Source organism: Piliocolobus tephrosceles, chromosome 7, assembly GCF_002776525.5.
Source record: "Piliocolobus tephrosceles isolate RC106 chromosome 7, ASM277652v3, whole genome shotgun sequence".
NCBI classification, from domain to species: domain Eukaryota; kingdom Metazoa; phylum Chordata; class Mammalia; order Primates; family Cercopithecidae; genus Piliocolobus; species Piliocolobus tephrosceles.
In genome coordinates, this window is record NC_045440.1 from 62,371,156 (window position 1) to 62,390,120 (window position 18,965).

At 40.1% G+C, this 18,965-nt stretch overlaps 2 protein-coding genes across 7 annotated transcripts in view; one reads left to right on the forward strand and one right to left on the reverse strand.

The window, feature by feature from the left end:
• The window catches only part of CLVS1 (clavesin 1), a 208,387-nt gene extending 203,191 nt beyond the window's left edge, over positions 1-5,196 (forward strand). Inside the window, exon 6 of the mRNA XM_023222360.2 lies at positions 3,012-5,196. Within this exon, the coding sequence (XP_023078128.1) occupies positions 3,012-3,099 (88 nt within the window). The 3' untranslated portion in view covers positions 3,100-5,196. The remainder of the gene's footprint in view (positions 1-3,011) is intronic.
• Positions 4,778-18,965, reverse strand: part of ASPH (aspartate beta-hydroxylase) — a 225,311-nt gene continuing 211,123 nt past the window's right edge. For all 6 annotated transcript variants that reach the window (XM_023222351.1, XM_023222353.1, XM_023222350.1 and 3 more), the window contains one exon: positions 4,778-7,057. In XM_023222351.1, the coding sequence (XP_023078119.1) occupies positions 6,907-7,057 (151 nt within the window). In that variant the 3' untranslated portion in view covers positions 4,778-6,906. The remainder of the gene's footprint in view (positions 7,058-18,965) is intronic.

Below are 18,965 nucleotides of genomic sequence, written 5' to 3' on the forward strand. Positions count from 1 at the left end.
CCTCTGGATTTTCTGCTTTTCTGTTCCTCGTACAAACCTACCTTTCTCCCTTCCCCACATGAACACTGGGCTTAAACAAAGAGAAAAATGCACTGGAAATGTGTTAGGGGGCTGGGGCTAAACTACAACCTAGGGCTTCCTTCCTCTATCCCATCCCAGCAGTAAATGAGTCCATGAGTCCATTTCACTTTCAAAGATCCAGCTTGGTATATAAGATTGGACTGTTTGAATGGATTGATAGTTACAGTAGAAATAAATTTTTTTGAGATACTTGTACTGATTTGCTTCTTGAGTTCTTAATTTTATCCTTTCCACAGTACATACATATCTTGAAAGGAGACAGAAAACTTAAGCAAACCAACACTGATTTTTATGGTGAGGTGGAAGGAACACTAGAGGGTTTAGCTAAACACCTCTGTGGCCTTTGGTATGCCCAGGAGCTGTGTGTTGGTAATAAACCTGGCAACTTCTCCACTTTCTATTTTTGTTGCCTTTTATACATCATTTGACTTCTCAGTCCATTAGTTTTTTCAGTCTGTAAAAACTAAGGGTTGTGAAAATGAAAGGTTAATATATGTCAGTGTAAATACATGTTAATACACAACTAAGGATTGTGAAAATGAAATAAGCTAATATATGTCAAGAACTTCTTAGAACAATACCATGTGCAAACATAGTGTTTTAATACATTGTGTTGAGGGGGTCATCAAGACCACCCTTTTCTGTATTTGATAATTTTAGTAATGTTTTCCTAACTTACTAGAAAGACCCACAGGACACAGAAAAGTCGTTAGACTGACAGTTGTGGTTTATTACAGAAAAGGATATAGGTTGCAATCAGGAATGGAAGGCCATGCGTAGGGAGGAGTCCAGGAAGGACCAGTTGTAAGCTTCCAGTTGTCCTTCCAGTAAAATCACATGAACAGAACTTAATTCTCTTAGCAATGATGTGTGACAACACCTGCAAAGTGTTGTAAGTTAAGGAGGTTCACCTGTGCCCTGGTGTCCAGGTTTTTATTGGGGGGTGGGGTCAGTCTCATGGGCATGCAGTACCTTTGTGACTGACCTTAACTGCTCAGTCCTCAGCCTTCCCCCATCCCCTCTTGTTACCAGACCCCACCACTTACTTACCCAAAGTTAGTCTTTGGGTCAGGGGTTTCCTCAGTATCAACCCTTCGTGGTTTACCAGAAAGATGTTACCGGAAGGTGGTCCCGATCCAGACCCCAAGAGAGGGTTCTTGGATCTCGTGCAAGAAAGAATTTAGGGTAAGTCCATAGAGTAAAGTGAAAGCAAGTTTATTAAGAAAGTAAAAGAATGAAAGAATGGCTACACCATAGAAAAAGCAGTCCTGAGGGCTGCTGGTTGCCCATTCTTATGGTTATTTCTTGATTATATGCTAAGCAAGGGGTGGATTATTCATGCCTCCACTTTTTAGACCATATAGGTTAACTTGCTGATGTTGCTATGGCATGGTGCTAGTGCTGTCATGATGCTGGTGGGAGTGTAGCAGTGAAGGTGACTGGAAATCACTCATCGCCATCTTGGTTTGGTGGGTTCTGTTTGGCTTTTTACTACAATCTGTTTTATCAGCAGGGCCTTTATGATCTGTATCTTTTGCTAACCTTCTATCTCATTCTGTGACTAAGAATGCCTTAACCTTCTGGGAATGATCTCAGCAGGTCTTAGCCTTATTTTACTCAGCCCCTATTTAAGATGGAGTTGCTCTGGTTCAAGCACCTCTGACACTCTTACTGCCTTAAAAGGGTCAAACTGATACAGTGTGACCTAAAAGCCCAGACATACAAAAGCAAGCATGCACTATAAATCACACCGTTAGCATAAACTACTTGGCATGAACTAAGGTCTCAGATATACAAAGATCTTCTTATCAGGTAGGCTATTCTAAGGGCTCAGAGGATCCAAAGGCCAGTCTTGAAAACTTGTAAGGTGTAGGGTTTGGGCACCCCAGGTCTACTGAGTGAACAATTTATTGCACATATATGTAAGTTTTACATATTTGAACAATTTAACAATTTTCATAATAATTTGTTTTTAGTTGTGAACATTTATTAAATATCTACTGCATAACTCTTTTTATAATCTTTTATCTGTAAGCTGAAAAATAATTTGGTTTAATTCATATTATAAACTTAGAAAAAATCATTATTACTTCAATATAAAAGGACACATCAAAAACTAATGACCATTACTAGTATTGCAATAGTGGTTGTTCATAAGAGTGCTTCATAAGTTTTAACTATAATTCCATGCCAAATGCTTTATGTATATTATTAGTTGTAGTCCTTATCAACAACTGTGGGAAGTAGGTAATACTTGTAATATACAGGTGAGAGAATCAAGGTCCAGAGAGTTTCAAGAACTCCCCCAAGCTTCCCAGCCAGTAAGGGACAGAGTCTAACTTTACCATCTGATTCATGGTCTTAACATCATGCATGATAGTTTCCAGTGACTCTGAGGGACAAAAGGTTTAAAAGGTACACTAAAACGTGAAAAATTCAACATATATCTCAAGGTACACAAGATATTTAGATGCTGGGGCAGAGTGTGGCTAGAATACATATGTCCCTTTTACCAAGAGAAGTGATCACTGCAAAGAATATTCCAATACTCCAAAATGTCTTTTTGCCATAAAAATATGGTATAGCAAGCAAAAGTAAGAAAAACAGAGATACGAAAGGGAACACATTATGCAGTTATTTTGGGTGTCTTTATTTCTTATTTTTATTTTGGAGACAGGGTCTACCTCTGTTACCCAGGCTGGAGTGCAGTGTCACAATATGGCTCACTGCAGCCTCAAACTCCTGGACTCAAGTGATCCTCCCACCTCAGCCTCCTGAGTAGCTGGGATTACTGGCATGTTCCACTGCACCTAATTAATTTTTGAGTGTCTATTAAAAAGAGAAATATAAAATCCAGATGTCTTCAAAGGTTCCAAAATTGTCACCATGAATTGTTTGTAATTCTGTCTTTTTCCCTCCCCTCTTGTTAGATCTCAGTCTGTGGTAGAAGCTGGGACCCTGAAACATGAGGAGAAGGGAGAGAATGAGAACACTCAGCCACTCCTGGCTCTGGACTGAACCCTGAGTCACACCAATGCTCCCGCACACTGGCCTTCAGTGGTATCAGCCACCCAGGAAGCACATGCGCAACTGACCCACACAGACACGTGTGTTCTGCTTGACACAAGGTCCTCCACTCCTGACCCCCTGCAGTGACTGTCACCAGCCATCGGTCTGAGCAGCCAAAGTTGGACAAAGACTTGAGAGATGCTTTTTCCCCCCGCCCCGCAGTGAGGGGACTGGAGGATGATGCAAGGCATTTATGTAAAAAAGATTATCCTTCCTATTTATGGTAGTAAATAAATTGAAAAAATAAAAAACTAAATTTGATGCACACACTGCATTAGGACAAGAATTTTTCTGAGATATCACACAAGGACCCTCTCCAGTTTTTCAAAATTAAGTGCATTTCCAAGTAAATGTATCAGAGTTAAACTGTGCAGACACCACTGTCAAGTTTCATGTAGTACAAAGCCCTGAGACAATAGCATCTCTGGTAATTTCCATTCTTACTGAATTATTTCCTTTGACCTCATCACCAGCATTGAATTGTTTAGCCTAAGAGCATGTTCTCATAGGTCTGGGTATTTGCAAAGTTTGCTTATTTTGATATCCTGCAAAAAAATTATTTTGATGTCACATCTCTTGTCAGGCCACTAGCTGACTGTCATGAGCTGACTTTAAAGGAAGACACATGCACATGAAATACAATTATTTCATCTGAGCAATGTGAGTTTCCACAGGCAGTTCAAGAGCCCATTAGTGTAGCATGTGTCTGCAGAGGAGCTGTCTCATTGAAAACACATGTCAGTGATTAATGAATCCATTCCAGTTGTCTCAACTGGGTCACTACAGCAAAGAAAAGTGCTATCAAACCATTTACCCCTTGTCCCCCAACCCTCCTGCAACCATTAAAGATGTGGAGAAAGAACGTGGTTGTTACTGAGAGGGTAAATATTCAATCATGGAGCAAGACCCATATGGATGGTTAAATATGCAAGTACTGAAATAAGAGAAGACTAGAAATGCAAGATGAAATGTCAAAGGTCATTTTATTTACCTATTCTCCTTAGAAATGCAGTCCCTAACTATCCATTCAAAAGAAATCAGATATAAAATAAACGGACATCATATGATATGATATCCTTACTTGTGCCATGTTTTCCAAGACCGGTGCATATTTTTAGATATCTCTTGCTTGCCCAGCCATCTGCATGACATGGGTATTTATCAGTATGACCAGTTGGTGCTCAATGTCAAACAAAAATATTTTAGTTAATAATGGGCAGTAAAATATGATTTTACATTTTAAATATTTGGGAGAGTTAATTTGTTAGTTAAATAATTCAAGGGAAAGAGATTATTCAACTCGTCAAAATCACCCCCGATAATGTTATTACTAATCTTAATTATTTATTACATCTCTTTCTCAATGGATCTAATATTTTAATTTTTTTCCCTATTGGTAGAGAATAATAACAGAAGTAATTTTTATATTATACCCTTGGAGAAATAAAGTTGAAATAGAATTAAAAAATATTCTCAAACAACTGTATCACAATATAAATTAAATTAATTCATTTTTGTGTAGACATTGGAAATCACAAAAATAATAACATTGAAATAATTCTACCAATGCAGTGACAGAAACACTTTTCTTATGTACCAAGACATAAGTAAGAGAAAGAAAGAATTAAAGTGAATTAGAAAATCCATTTTATTGCTTGGGTTTAAAATAGTTATGGGATACAAGTATTTACAATGCTATTGGAGTCAATTATTGACAACACTTTGCAACAGTAATGCCATTTCTAGCTTTTCAATTGGCAATACTTAGAACCCTACTGAAGTGACCTGATTTTAAATACCATATTTACTAAGTTAAGAGCTAGTTTTTACTCTCTTCCATAATTTCATTACACGAATGTAAGATGATGGCTCAACAATGATGACTTATAGTTTGGATTTCTTTATGTGTATGCAATATACATATGAGAACCAAATTCAATAAGTGATGCGAATGTTACTACATGAGCATTGAATTGTATTGCCCTTGTCAGTTATTTCCTCTGTTCAATAAATACTGAAGGACACAAATACCTTTTTACTTTTCAAGAGTTTGCCTTCTCTTCTCAATTTTATTTATTAATTTGGATATTTTTCCTCCCATGCCTCTTCATCTGATTTAGTGGGATGTTTTCAATACCAGCAAGACAAAAGAACAGGAAAAGTATTTTGCAAACTTATCCACTGGAAGCTAATGTCCTTAAGGTCAAGCAAAAAGAGTCAATTTCAATTTCAAAGAGCTGTTCTTTAAATGAGATAAAGAAAGTCTCCTTTTGCTTTTAGATGGAAAAGAAAGCACACGTTTTTTCTACCTGTGAATGAAATTTGGTGACCTCTGTGCCATTCCTGCAGCATTTTTGTTCATATTGGTTTAGAATTCAGTGCATGAATATCATTACATTCTTATAGCTAACATTTCTAGTTAGCTTTGATTCAAAACACACAAAATCTTATGCATTAATACTTTACTAAATTAATGACTTGGTCATCTTTGGAATGAGTAGGCAAGACGATTTTTAACTGTTATTTCTATGTTGTGGGTAATGTTAAAACTAAATATAGATGATAATAATTGCTATTTCACAATGATGTTCAAAATGGCAGAGGCTTCTCAAGCCAGAGAGATGGGACAGTCTTCCAAACTCTTTCATCAAAAAGGAAAGCAATCTGGACCTCCTACACCCAGGACAAAGATCCTGGCGTTCTTGGTAACCTTTTACTCTGCCATCCTTAACATTTCTACAGAAGTGTAGCAGAAATCATCTCCAAGACTGAAGAGCTGGCTTCCTGTCATTCACATGAATCTACCATAGGCAAAGACACTGTATTCTCAGCCCTTGCCTCATGGATGGCGAAACAGCCAGGAACCTGACACCCTAGCAGCCACCTATCCACCTAGCCCTGAAAGAACATATTTTTATTTCCATGAACTATACTTTTTCCCCAGAAGCTCTAATAATTAGCATAAAAATTTGCATCTGGGACTTCTATAACAATATAAGATAATTCCATGCTCTTTTTTCAGTGTGAAAAGTTCCTCTTTGAAAGAAATAGGATTTTGTCAATATCCCCACCACTAGCATAGTGAGAAGAGGATCTCAATCAAGGTTAAAAAAAAAAAAAAATGACTGGAGAGTTGGGATGGGTACAGTTCATAGACACTGGCATAATGACCTCTTTCTTTTTTATATTAGGAAAATAAAACTGCTTTTTTCATGAGTGTTTTTTACTAAGAAGAATTAAAACAGGGACGTCTGAGTTTCCCAGTATGCTACCATTAAACAGCTAGAAGTAAAGCATTTATACAGCTTGTCATTAACATCAACAAAAATGTAGTGGGACATGATGACAAAATAGTCTAGCTACACTAGAAAAATATAACTGCATAGAAAAATTACAAACTAAAGCAATCCATTCACAGTTTCTACATATGTTCTCTTTATACACTGAATTAGATCTATTCTATGTGGAAAAAATATCTTTGGTAAGGTAGAAGCTATCAAATGTTCACCTTAAATACTGGCAGAAGACCACTGCTTTCACGAGATGACACACAGCAGGGCATTTCCTAAACGAATTGCAGCGAGGCAAATATTCCCTTTAGTATCTTCTAACCCTAGCAGGAGGCTGAGAATTATTCAGGCTGCAAGTCAAGGGGATTAAGAGTCTTAGTGTTCGAAATTCTATCCTCACACCCAAGGAGATGGAACCAGAAAGGCAGCCTCTCTCCAGAGTGTCCCAAGCTTGCATGAATTCATGCTAAATTGCAGGAAGGCTGCGTCTCTGCTGTGGTGTCAGTTCTGGGTGCCACACATCCACGATGAATATCAGCCGGAAAGATGAGGCATCCTGCCATACCTCGTGCTCAAAGGAGTCATCAAAGATGAGCACCTTGCCTTCCTCCCAGGTCCTGCAACAGAAAGACAAGGATTCCTGAATATAGCTTTGTATGGTTCAGATGTCTGAGGATCAATTCCTGTCCATGCATGAGAACTACCTTTGGTAACAACCTTTGGGACATAACCAAATAACTAGAACATCAAGCCCAAGTTTATTCTTCCCTTGATGATTAGGAAAGAATTTCAGAAATCTTGCTATGAACATCAGTTTTCATTTCTCAGCACTGGAGATGTACAAATAACAGAGGATTTGTGATGAAGACATACTGGTCTTATTATGTGCCTTGCAATTATTCTGTATATTATTATATGTCTTGCAATTATTCTGGTTTAGACATATGGGCAGTGATTGGGTCTCAGGCATCTCTATGCCTCTCAAGACACTTCCAATCAATTGTCTTTTCAGCTCACTCCACCTGTTCAAATTTCATTTTATGGAAGAAAGGAATCAACTTAAACACGGTAACCATAAAGTAGAAAACTAAATTAGGAGTTTCCTAGCTAGTATTCCGGCTGAAGAAAATGGGCAGATTGGGAATGAATTTTGTTTGTATTTTTAGTATCATCTTCTATGCAAGTGGGTTATCCATGGAATATTTTAAATCAATGCTGCAAAACACCCTATAGAGCTTCCAACATTACCTCATAAGATATCTGTATAGGGACTAAGATCTAAATACAGTGTTAGTCTATTAAGAAAGAAACATACAGGAGGCAGTTAACACAATGCTTTTCAAATATAAAGAGAGTTTATGAGTGATATTGATGGCTCCTTATTTTAAAAATAGGTATTAACTGCCAATATATTAAATACCAAGTTATGCTTTAAAATAAAATTTTTGCTAGAAAATTTTCCTTAGATACTAAATTCCAGTTAAGCCTTAAAAATTTTGCACCTGGATGGATTCAAGTTACTGTATTATCATAAAGATGTTTTCCTTGGGAAAACTAGTGGTGAATTTTTATGTTCCATATTAGGTGATTAACCAATATAAACTGAGCAATACTACATATATTGCAGGGCTTCACAACCTTGGTATTACTGACATCTAGGCCAGATCATTCTCTGTTATAGGGGCTATTCCATGCACTCTTAAGATATTTAGCAGCATCCCTGACCTCCACCCACTGTACGGCAGTAGCATTCCCTATACTATTAGGTTGGTGCAAAAGTAATTGCAGTTTTTGCCATAGTTGTGACAACCAGAAACATCTCTAGTCATTGTCAAATGTCCAGGGTGGGAGCAGGGGCAAAAATCATTCCAGTGGAAAATAACTGACACACTGAATAAGTCTGATAATAAAATTTCCAAGTTATGTAAACTAACAGATAAAGTACTGAGTATTTCCAAGTTGAAAGTTCATTGAAGTTGGGAACAAAACCTCTACTTCTCTACCCATCCTCCCACCTCCACCCAGTGTGCTATCTCACATACTTCGTGATACGGTTTGGCTGTGTCCCCACCCAAATCTCATCTTGAATTGTACTCCCATAATTCCCATGTGTTGTGGGAAGGACCCGATGAGAGATAATTTGAATCATGGGGCAGCTTCCCCCATACCGTTCTCATCACAGTGAAGAAGTATCATGAGATCTGATGGTTTCATCAGGGGTTTCCGTTTTTGCATCTTCCTTATTTTCTCTTGCTGCCACCATGTAAGAAGTGCCTTTCAGCTGGGTGTGGTGGCTCATGCCTGTACTCTCAGCACTTTGGGAGGCTGAGGAGGGAGGTTCACAAGGTCAGGAGTTCAAGGCCAGCCTGGCCAACATGGTGAAACCCCCATCTCTACTAAAAATACAAAAGTTAGCTGGGTGTAGTGGCACATGCCTGTAATCCCAGTTACTCAGGAGGCTGAGGCAGGAGAATTGCTTGAACCTGGGAGGCAGAAGTTGCAGTGAGCCGAGATCAAGCCACTGTGCTCTAGACTGGGTGACAGGGCAAGATTCCATCACAAAAAAAAAAAAAGAAAAAGGGAAAGAAAGAAAAGAAAGAAGAAGAAGAAGAAGAAGAAGAAGAAGGAGGAGGAGGAGGAGGAGGAGGAGGGAAGAGGAGGAAGGAGGAAGAAGAAGAAGAAGAAGAAGAAGAAGAAGAAGAAGAAGAAGAAGAAGAAGAAGAAGAAGAAGAAGAAGAAGAAGAAGAAGGGGAAGAAGAAGAAAGAAGGAAGAAGAAGAAGAGGAGGAGTAAGAAGAAGAAGAGGAGGAGGAGTGCCTTTTGACTCCTGCCATGATTCTGAGTCCTCCCCAGCCATGTGGAACTGTAAGTGCAATTAAACTTCTTTTTCCTCTCAGTCTCAGGTATGTCTTTATCAGCTGCATGGAAATGGACTAATACACCTTGCCTCATCGCTTGCATTCAACACACACATGTTGATTGGCTCTTTTACAACTCCTCTGAAGGTTTTTAGAGTTCCATTGGAGTTCCATCAAGGGTAGCAAAAGATAGAAATCTATGGATTTAGGAGCAAATGGCAGAATATGCATTCATTACCATGCAAAACCCAACTTGAGAAGAAAGGCAAAACCAAGGGTGGGAAATACGCTGACAAGAAAAATCAGTGAAACAGTTCACAGCTTCCACAGTTAGGAAGGCATTTTCTAGGTCTTAGTGTTGTCACTGGGATTAAGCAATGTCAGTGGATACCACAGACAAGCCTTATAATTTATGTAGAAGATGAGGGAGGAAGTGTACTCAAAACGAAAGGCAGTGCACCTATGTTCACAGCAGCACTATTCACAACAGCCAGAAGGTGTGAGCCACCCACGTGTCTATCGATGAATGAACAAACAAAATGTGATATACACATACAATGGAATATTAATTCAGCCTCAAAAAGAAAGGAAATTTTGACACATGCTACAATGTGTATGAACTCTGAGGACATTATGTCAAGTAAAATAAGCCAGACACAAAAAGATAATTACTATTTTATTCTACACATCTGAGGTCCTAGACTAGCAGTTAAATTCATAGAGACAGAAAAGAGAAGAGTATTTGCCAGTGGCCGGTGGGAGGAGGGGAATGGGAGTTATTTAATGCTTATAATTTCAGTTTTGCAAGTTAGAGTTCTGTGGATAGATCATGTTGATGGTTATACAATATGGATGTACTTAATGTCACTAAACTGCATATCCAAAAATGGATAATATGGTAAATTTCATTATGTGCATTTTACTACAATTAAATAGAGAAAAAAGGGAAAGGCAAAGGAGAGCATGCGGTAAAGGAGAAAGAGAGAAGCAATACAGCAAGATGGAAATCTATGGTCTTTGAGGGGAAGCCTCTTGACCCTGGCATTTATTACTTATGGGACCTAAGGTGAGCTACTTAGCATAATTGAGTCTTTATATCTTCATTGGCATAATTGATGTGAGGATTAGCATATGGTTGGCACATAGTAGATATTCAATTAATGACAGAAAATATAAAACAGAAAAGGAATGAAAATATAAAGAAAAATAGGGAAAAGATAAAAGACAGAGGTGAAATGTGGCAGGTGGTATGTTACCAAAAATGACCTTGGCATCACTCCTTATGAAATCTGCCTTCCTTTCAGACAACTAAAAACTTCCAAGGGAGATGAGATATAAAAACATCATCAGAGCATCTGTGAAATGTACTTCGTACAGCAATGACAAGTGATTTTCAAAGTTTTTTGGGTGGCAGAGAATCCGGAAACTACTTAAAATACTAGAAGTAATTAAAATAACTGAATAGAAAATTCTAGCCCACACAAAATGACATTTTTCACTAGATTATGATAGGTATAACAAAGCCAAAGGTCTAGAAATGTTTTATGGGGAAAAGACCTTAAGCATTCCATTCATTAAATTAAATTCCCTGAGAACTGGGGAAAGTTATTAGCACCAGAACACGCTGGTCACTCATGGAACATCAGTGCATACAACAGTAGAACTTAAGAAACATAGGCTTGCAGATTTCCAGATACATTAAGTACAATACAGATTAGTGTAAACCATTAATTAATCGATTTTATAAATGAGAAATTTGGGGAGGTATCCCAAAGGGTTGTTAATTGGACTGTTTTAGGGTCACAAAACTCTTAGGGGAAAGTGAGTGCTGTTGGACTTATTTGCCCTTCCACTTTCTTTCATACATTCCCCCCAGAAAATATCAAAGATAGTCAATTACATAATGTAGATTTTTAAATGTAGATTTCTTCTGAATTCTTAAAAAAATGGTGTCTTTCAATCAGTTACTAGAGATAGAATGACTAAAACTGCAGTCATGATTCACCTAAAAGGGGAAAATGGAAGAACAATAAAACCTCATACAAGCAATGTCCAGGCTTACGTGACTCCAGGTGAAATTCGAGGTGTATACATGCTTGGGAAAGGATGAGTGCTTTTCTTCCACAACAAAGGGAGAGGAGCATAAAGATGTCAAATCACTTCTGAATGAAAACCAAAGACTCTCATTAGAATGCAAAGAACTAGTTTTCAGGCCACTTGCTTTGTGAGCAAAGCTCCATCAAATAAGATTAAGTTACACTCAAATTATGACATAGAATCAGCCCTTTGGAGAAACCATCTTCAAAGTGGCCTGTGACAGAGGTCTGCCTGGAAGTACTGCTATAGCCCTTGTCTAAGGACTCAGAGAAGCAGCATTGGGGGTGGGCACTGCTCTCCATCCCTGGAAGCTTGGTTCACTGTTGGAACTTCCTCCTTCCCTTCCTCGCTTTCTCTCCTCCCACCCAACCCTTTATTTTTTTTCAAGATAGGATCTGCTCTGTCACCCAGGCTGGAGTGTGGTGGCACCATCACAGCTCACTGCAGCCTGTGCCTCCCAGGCTCAGGTGATCCTCCCACCTCAGCCTCCCGAGTACCTAGGACTACAGGTGTGCACCATCACATCCAGCTAATTTTTGGATTTTTTTTTTTTGTAGAGATGGGGTTTCTCCATGTTGCTCAAGCTGCTCTCCAACTCCTGGGCTCAAACAATTCTCCTGCCTTGGCCTCTGAAAGAGTTGGGATTACAGGCATGAGCCACTGCCCCTGGCCTTCTGTTAGAATTTCTTACCACTAAGAGAAGAAAGCCTCTCTCTGGGTTGTCAAAAGATATAAGAATATCTGGTCCCAAGATAAAACAGTATTCCATAATCTGTCAACTTCTCAAATTATTATAATTATAAATAATGATAAGGATAAAATGGTGGCAGTGCATATTTAATAACTATAATTTGGTCACAGAATTACCGTTGATAATAATAAGGCTAAGTAATGATACTAGGTGCTTACAGAGTCTTCCACCTAGAAATTTTATAGATAATATCTTAACTATCTTTGCTAAAACGTTCTGAGATAGGCAAAGGACATGACTGTGATTTTCACGCAAAGGGATCACATGGAAACAGGTTCAGATGTCTGCAGTGACACTGATTCTGTGGCCGAAGCAGACATGGTCCTAAGAGACATTCTTAGCATCTGTAGATGATATGCTGAGGTGGCCTGCAAGGCATGAAACAGGCTGAGTGGAAAACAGAAGAGGGTCAAAGAGCTCAGGAATACAGACATTTGACACAGCTCTTGCTCATTCCGATCTACTGAAATTCCCCGGTTCAGACTCCATTGAAAGCCCTGGCATGGCACACTGTAAGCAAAACGTAAAACTGCATTGTCACCCTTCCTCTTCTCTCTCTCCTCTTCTAACACACACACACAACTTCTGCCTTCCTCCTCTTGGTTCCAGGTCACCAGTATTTAAGGGTTTTGTAACTCAGATAAAGGCACTGAAGAGGAGGAAAAAGAAAGGGAAGAGGAAAAGAAAAAGTCATAGTGTTACTGGAAAGGGTCCTGATCCAGAGCCCAAAAGAGGGTTCTTGGATCTCGAACAAGAAAGAATTCAGGGTGAGTCCATAGAGTAAAGTGAAAGCAAGTTTATTAAGAATGTAAAGGAATGAAAGAATGGATACTCCAATGACTACTCCATAGGTTGCTGGTTGCCCATTTTTATGGTTATTTCTTGATCATCTGCTAAACAAGGAACGGATTATTCATGCCTCCCATTTTTAGACCACATAGGGTAACTTCTTGACATTGCCATGGTATCTGTAAACTGTCCAGGCGCTGGTGGGAGTGTAGGAGTGAGGACGACCGGAAATCACTCTCGTGATCATCTTGGTTTTGGTGGGTTTTAGCCAGCTTCTTTGTTGCAACCTGTTTAATCAGCAAGGTCTGTATGACCTATATCTTTCGCTGACCTCCTATCTCATTCTGTGACTTAGAATGCCTTAACTGTCTGGGAATGCAGCCCAGTAGATCTCAGCCTCGTTTTACCCAGCTCCTATTCAAGATGGAGTTGCTCTGGTTCAATTGCCTCTGACAATAGGGCTGTAGAGATGGGATGCCTTCCCTCTTTCCCGCACCTCTCCAGTTCCAGGGTAGGGGCGCAGAGAGAAGAAAGAGATGTGAGGAGCAGGGAGGGTCTCTGCTGCATTCTTGTCACACCTCCTTTCCCCAGGGTCCCTCCTAGCTCCAGGTCTATCAAATCACTCCCCTATCTGTACCATTCCTTCACCTGCCCTGGCCCACATGATCAGCTCCTATTTCACTCCTCCTTCCTAACTCCTTAAAGTCCCTTCCCCATCACTGTCCGAGTACACACTCCAGGCTGTAAGCACCACCTCCAGTGTTATGAGAGTGCTTGATCTCACTCCCTGGGATGTAAGGACAAAAGTCTCCATTTCTGTAGCAATCAGACAGGAGGATAATAAAAACTCAAATATACTGAGTGCATTTACCACACAGCACTTTGTAAATACAGTTCTGAGTGCATTCATATGGATTACTTTAATACTCAAAACCACAAAAGACATACTTTAACTCTTTCTAATTTACAGATGGGGACATTGAGGCTTAATGAGGTTATGCAAATTATCTAGAGTTACTCTTTACAAGAGGGAAAGCCAGGATTTAAACCCAAGTACTTTGGGAGGCCGAGACGGGCGGATCACGAGGTCACAAGATCAAGACCATCCTGGCTAACACGGTGAAACCCCATCTCTACTAAAAAATACAAAAATCTAGCCGGATGAGGTGGCGGGCACCTGTAGTCCCAGCTACTCGGGAGGCTGAGGCAGGAGAATGGCGTAAACCCGGGAGGCGGAGCTTGCAGTGAGCTGAGATCCAGCCACTGCACTCCAGCCTGGGCGACAGAGCGAGACTCCGTCTCAAAAAAAATAATAAAATAAATAAACCCAAGTCATGCGACTTCAGTGTTATTAATATGTTTTTATGAAGATACCTAACACTAAAATCTGAAATAAAAGCTCAGGATGCATTTTTTTCCTACAGAAACATTATTATAAATAGTCATGGTTCTAGAGTCCTATTAATAAAGATTATTAGTTAAAAAGCTTCTGGGAGCTGACCTAGAAATGGCCACACATCATTTACTACTGCCAGAGAAAAATGGATCCCAGCTTTTCACCAATCAGTTCAACAAACAAATGTTTGGAACAGAATCCATTTTCCATATGGGAACTGCCATTCCCTGTGGAGGTGGAGAAATGTATGTGCGCACTTTCTATGTACTCATGTGTAGGAACAACCACAGACACACCACTGGGTCACAGAGTGGGGGTCAAGATGTGTTTAATTCACCAAGTTGCTCAAATGAAAGAAGAGGAAAAAATGTTACTATTCAATAACAAACCTTCAGGAAAACATCCTATCTGGTTAAAAACTATCCTTTTTGTTCTACAGTTCTAGATGGGCAGACTTCAGAGATGACCTGTGGATAAGGTCACACTGCAATGCAGATGAAGATGGGCAAATATCTTGTGGAACAGAAGGTTTATGATTTCAGGGAGAATAGTAAGAAAAGACGAAAGGAGGGATGAAAATATTTGGTTCTAAAAGATTTGGCAAATTGCAGCTTCCACAGTGTGATTCAAAAACTACAGTAAGTCTTAAAATTATCTCCTTGGACACTTTATGAAAACTAAACAAATATTGTCTATGAAGAATTCATGATGGGTTAAAAAATTAAGTCTCTCTTATTGTTAATATTTTAGCATGACTTTCACACAATCTTCCTAATTAGAACCTTGAGAAATGAATGAAAATATATGTTATAAAATACTTGAGGTCTATGGAGGAAGGTCATTATTTCTACAGCAATATAGAATTATATAGGACTAAACCACCGATTGCCAATTCGTTTTTTCAGTCTGTCACTAAGTGACGCTAATGTCGATGTGTGCTTTCCTGACAATCTATCAGTCTTGTTCAACATTTCAGGCTAGCAATTTGCAGGCAATAATGCTGAATCTGCAGGAGAGCTCCAAGGTCACCGTTCCTTCTCTTAGCACAGTTCCAGCACATTGTGGAATGCCCTTGGAGATTCAGAAGAATGAATTTCTCTCTGGGATCATTTAAAGCTCACACAACTCAGCCACTCCCTGAGTACAATAATTAATTCCCACTCACTGGGGGCATGTTTATTCCCTGACTCAAGTTTACTCAGCTCTGGATCAAAATTGCTAATTAGTTTATCTTTTTTTTTTTTTTGAGATGGAGTTTCACTCTTGTCGCCCAGGCTAGAGTGCAGTGGCAAGATCTCGGCTCACTGCAACCTCCGCCTCCCTGGTTCAAGTGATTCTCCTGCCTCAGCCTCCTGAGTAGCTAGGATTACAGGCATTAGCCACCATGCCCGGCTAATTTTTGTATTTTTAGTAGAGACGGGGTTTCACCATGTTGGTCAGGCTTGTCTTGAACTCCTGACCTCAAGTGATCCACCTGCCTTGGCCTCCCAAAGTACTGGGATTACAGGCGTGAGGTACCACCTCCGGCTCTGATGAGCTTATTTTACAGACCACAAAGCATGGTCCCCCCTGAGGTGACATGAACAGAGGGCTCAGAAAGGGAAACTCCCAGCTGCTTTCTCTACTCATCTGGAAACAAAAGCCAGCATTTGAAGTGATCACCTTATAAGTACAGCATGATCTTAATTGTATAAACTACAACAAAATCCAAAAAGCCCAAGCAAGGGTATGTGATCATGTCTAGAACACAAACTTTCAAGCCAGAATGCCTGGAACTGAACCCACTACTAAAATTGTAGTGGGTTGAATGTCCCCATAAGCCGCCCCACCATCCTTCCCCACTAAAAAAGATGGATTCATCTGGAACCTGTGACTATCACCTGATTCGGAAAAAAGATCTTTGCAGATTGAATTAAGTCAAGGATTTTGAGATGAGATCAACCTGGATTGGGTAGGCCCTAAATCCAATGATAAATGTTCTTATAAAAGAAGAGAGGAGAAGACTCAGGGAGAAATCAATGTGAACACAGAGGCAGGGACTGAAGTGATGTGTCTATAAACCAAAGAACACCAAAGGCTGCCAGCAGCCAGAAGCTAGGACAGGGGAACAGATTCTCCCTTAGAGCCTCCAGAAGGAACAACCCTGCCAACACGCTAGTTTTATACTTTGGCCTCCAGAACCACAAAAGAATACATTTCTGTTGTTGTAAGTCATTCAGTTTGTGATAATTTGTTGTGGCAGCCTTATGATACATATATAAATGTCAACCTCAGGCAAGTTACTTATCTTTATACCTCAGTCTCCTCCACTGTAAAACAGGAATTTTAATAATTCTAATTTAACAGGATTGCCATAAGCATGAATGAGTTAATGTATGTAGAGTGCTTAGAACTGTGTTTGACACAGATATAATTTTGGAACAACATATATTATTACTATAATCCTTATCATCAATACACATATATAGACATTGAGAAGCACCTGGCAATAGTTCTGGGTATTGGGATAAAACAATACATTTTTATTGAGCTTCTCTGTGTTATATAAATTATGTGTGAGGGACGTGTATCAGTTTTCTAATCAGAAGGCATTTACTGATTTGAAATGATCATTTCATTTACAGTGGTAAGGGCTGCATACCTGCCAGTTCATCCTCAGAGAGCTATGCTATGCTTTGCAGGGATGGAATATTTAAACTGTATACACACTGGCAGAAATCTTAATCTGATTATTAATACCTGAGAACAACAATGTACAAATCACTACAGGTAACCTCCTCTTTTAGAAGTTGAGACGTTCTGAAAAATTGCTGCCTTTGACTAGCACAAGAAAACCGATTTCTTGGTGTGTGTGTTTTTCTTTCCATGCAAAAAAGAACTTCTACAATCATAGCACAGAACTTCCAGATTTCATACTAGAGTCTTTCTGTCCTCAGAGTTTATAAACTACTATCAGATTTCCAGCTCTTTTCACTGTAAGCATTGCACAGCACTTTAATTGACACATTTCTCTTATGAAAAGCACTATTTTGTAATGAAGTGCTAAGCCCAACTCAACCACCCTTGAGTTAAGAAATATTAAGGATGAGAATGCAACACAACATAAAGCTGGCACAATAGAAAGTGGAGAAGGGTTGCTGACCAGCAGTCTTGATGAGGCAGAAGGGCCCCTGTGCTCAGCAACTCTTCAGGGAGGAGAGGACGGAAGCATTGCAGTCTCCCTGGCCCAATAATAGGCAGGTGAGTTGCAAGCACTTTTAAATAATCACTGTGGATTTGCAAAATACACCATCTGCAAATTATTATTATCAGCAGCTCCTTCCTGTCACACAAGATAGGTTGTATTTTACCTCAGCAGAAACTGAGGGGCTGCCAAGTTAATGATCTCATTCAAGGCCCCCATCCGAGTGGGCTGCAGTGGTCCTTCTAACCCTCCTCTGCCTCTGCTAGGTGAAGATGGTTAAATCTAATTATGTTTTAAGCTTCAGGGGAGGGGTTAGCAGTTGTTTTCTTTATCAAACATGGACACAAGGTGTTTGCTGGGAGCCGGGAGTGGGGAATGCACCTACAAATGTGCTCCTGGGGCAGGTCTCTCAGCGTCACTCCTGCATTTGTTTTGTATTTGTTTTAAAGAGATGGGGTCTCACTATGTTTGTTGGAGTGCAGTGGTGCAATTATGGCTCACTGCAGCCTCAAACTCCTGGGCTCTAGTGATCCTCCTGCCTCAGCCACTGTAGTGGCTGTGACTATAGGCCCATGCCGCCATGCCCAACATGCATCTTGAGCCCTCTGTGACTTTGTGCTAAGCCTCCTGGCACCATCCACCTGCTCCCGTTCTTGATTGCCACATCCATTCTTCCAATCTTGGATTTCTCTTTCTGTCTCAGGCCACTGAAGACTAAGCTCAGTTCCATCTCTCTTCCTCCCCCTGCCTATGCCTAAGTAGACTTATTATTATTATTATTATTTTTTAAGACAGGGTCTTGCTCTGTCACCCAGGCTGGAGTGCTGTGGTGTAGTCACAGCTCACTGCAGCCTTGAACTCCTGGGCTCAAGCGATTAACCTGCCTCTGCTTCCTGAGTAGCTGGGAGTACAGGTGCACACCATCATGCTAGCATTTTTTTTTAAAAAGTTGTTTTTGTGACTGGGCATGGTGGCTCATGCCTGTAATCCCAGAACTTCGGGAGGCCCAGGCAGGCAGATCACGAGGTCAGGAGATCAAGACCATCCTGGCTAACACGGTGAAACCCCGTCTCTACTAAAAATACAAAAAAATTAGCTGGGCATGGTGGTGGGCACCTGTAGTCCCAGCTACGCAGGAGGCTGAGGCAGGAGAATAGGGTGAACCTGGGAGGCAGAGCTTGCAGTGAGCCGAGATCGCCCCATTGTACTCAAGCTTGGGCGACAGAGCAAGACTCCATCTCAAAAAAAAAAAAAAAGTTGTTTCTGTGGAAATGGGGTCTTACTGTGTTGCTCAGGCTGGTCTTGAACTCCTGGCCTCAAGCAATCCTCCTGCCTTGGCTTCCCAAAGTTCTGGGATGATAGGCATGAACCACCTTGCCTGGCCCTAAGTGGATTTTTCTCTAGTGATTTTGTTCCAAGTATCTACAAGCAGAATACAGAAGAGAAGGAGG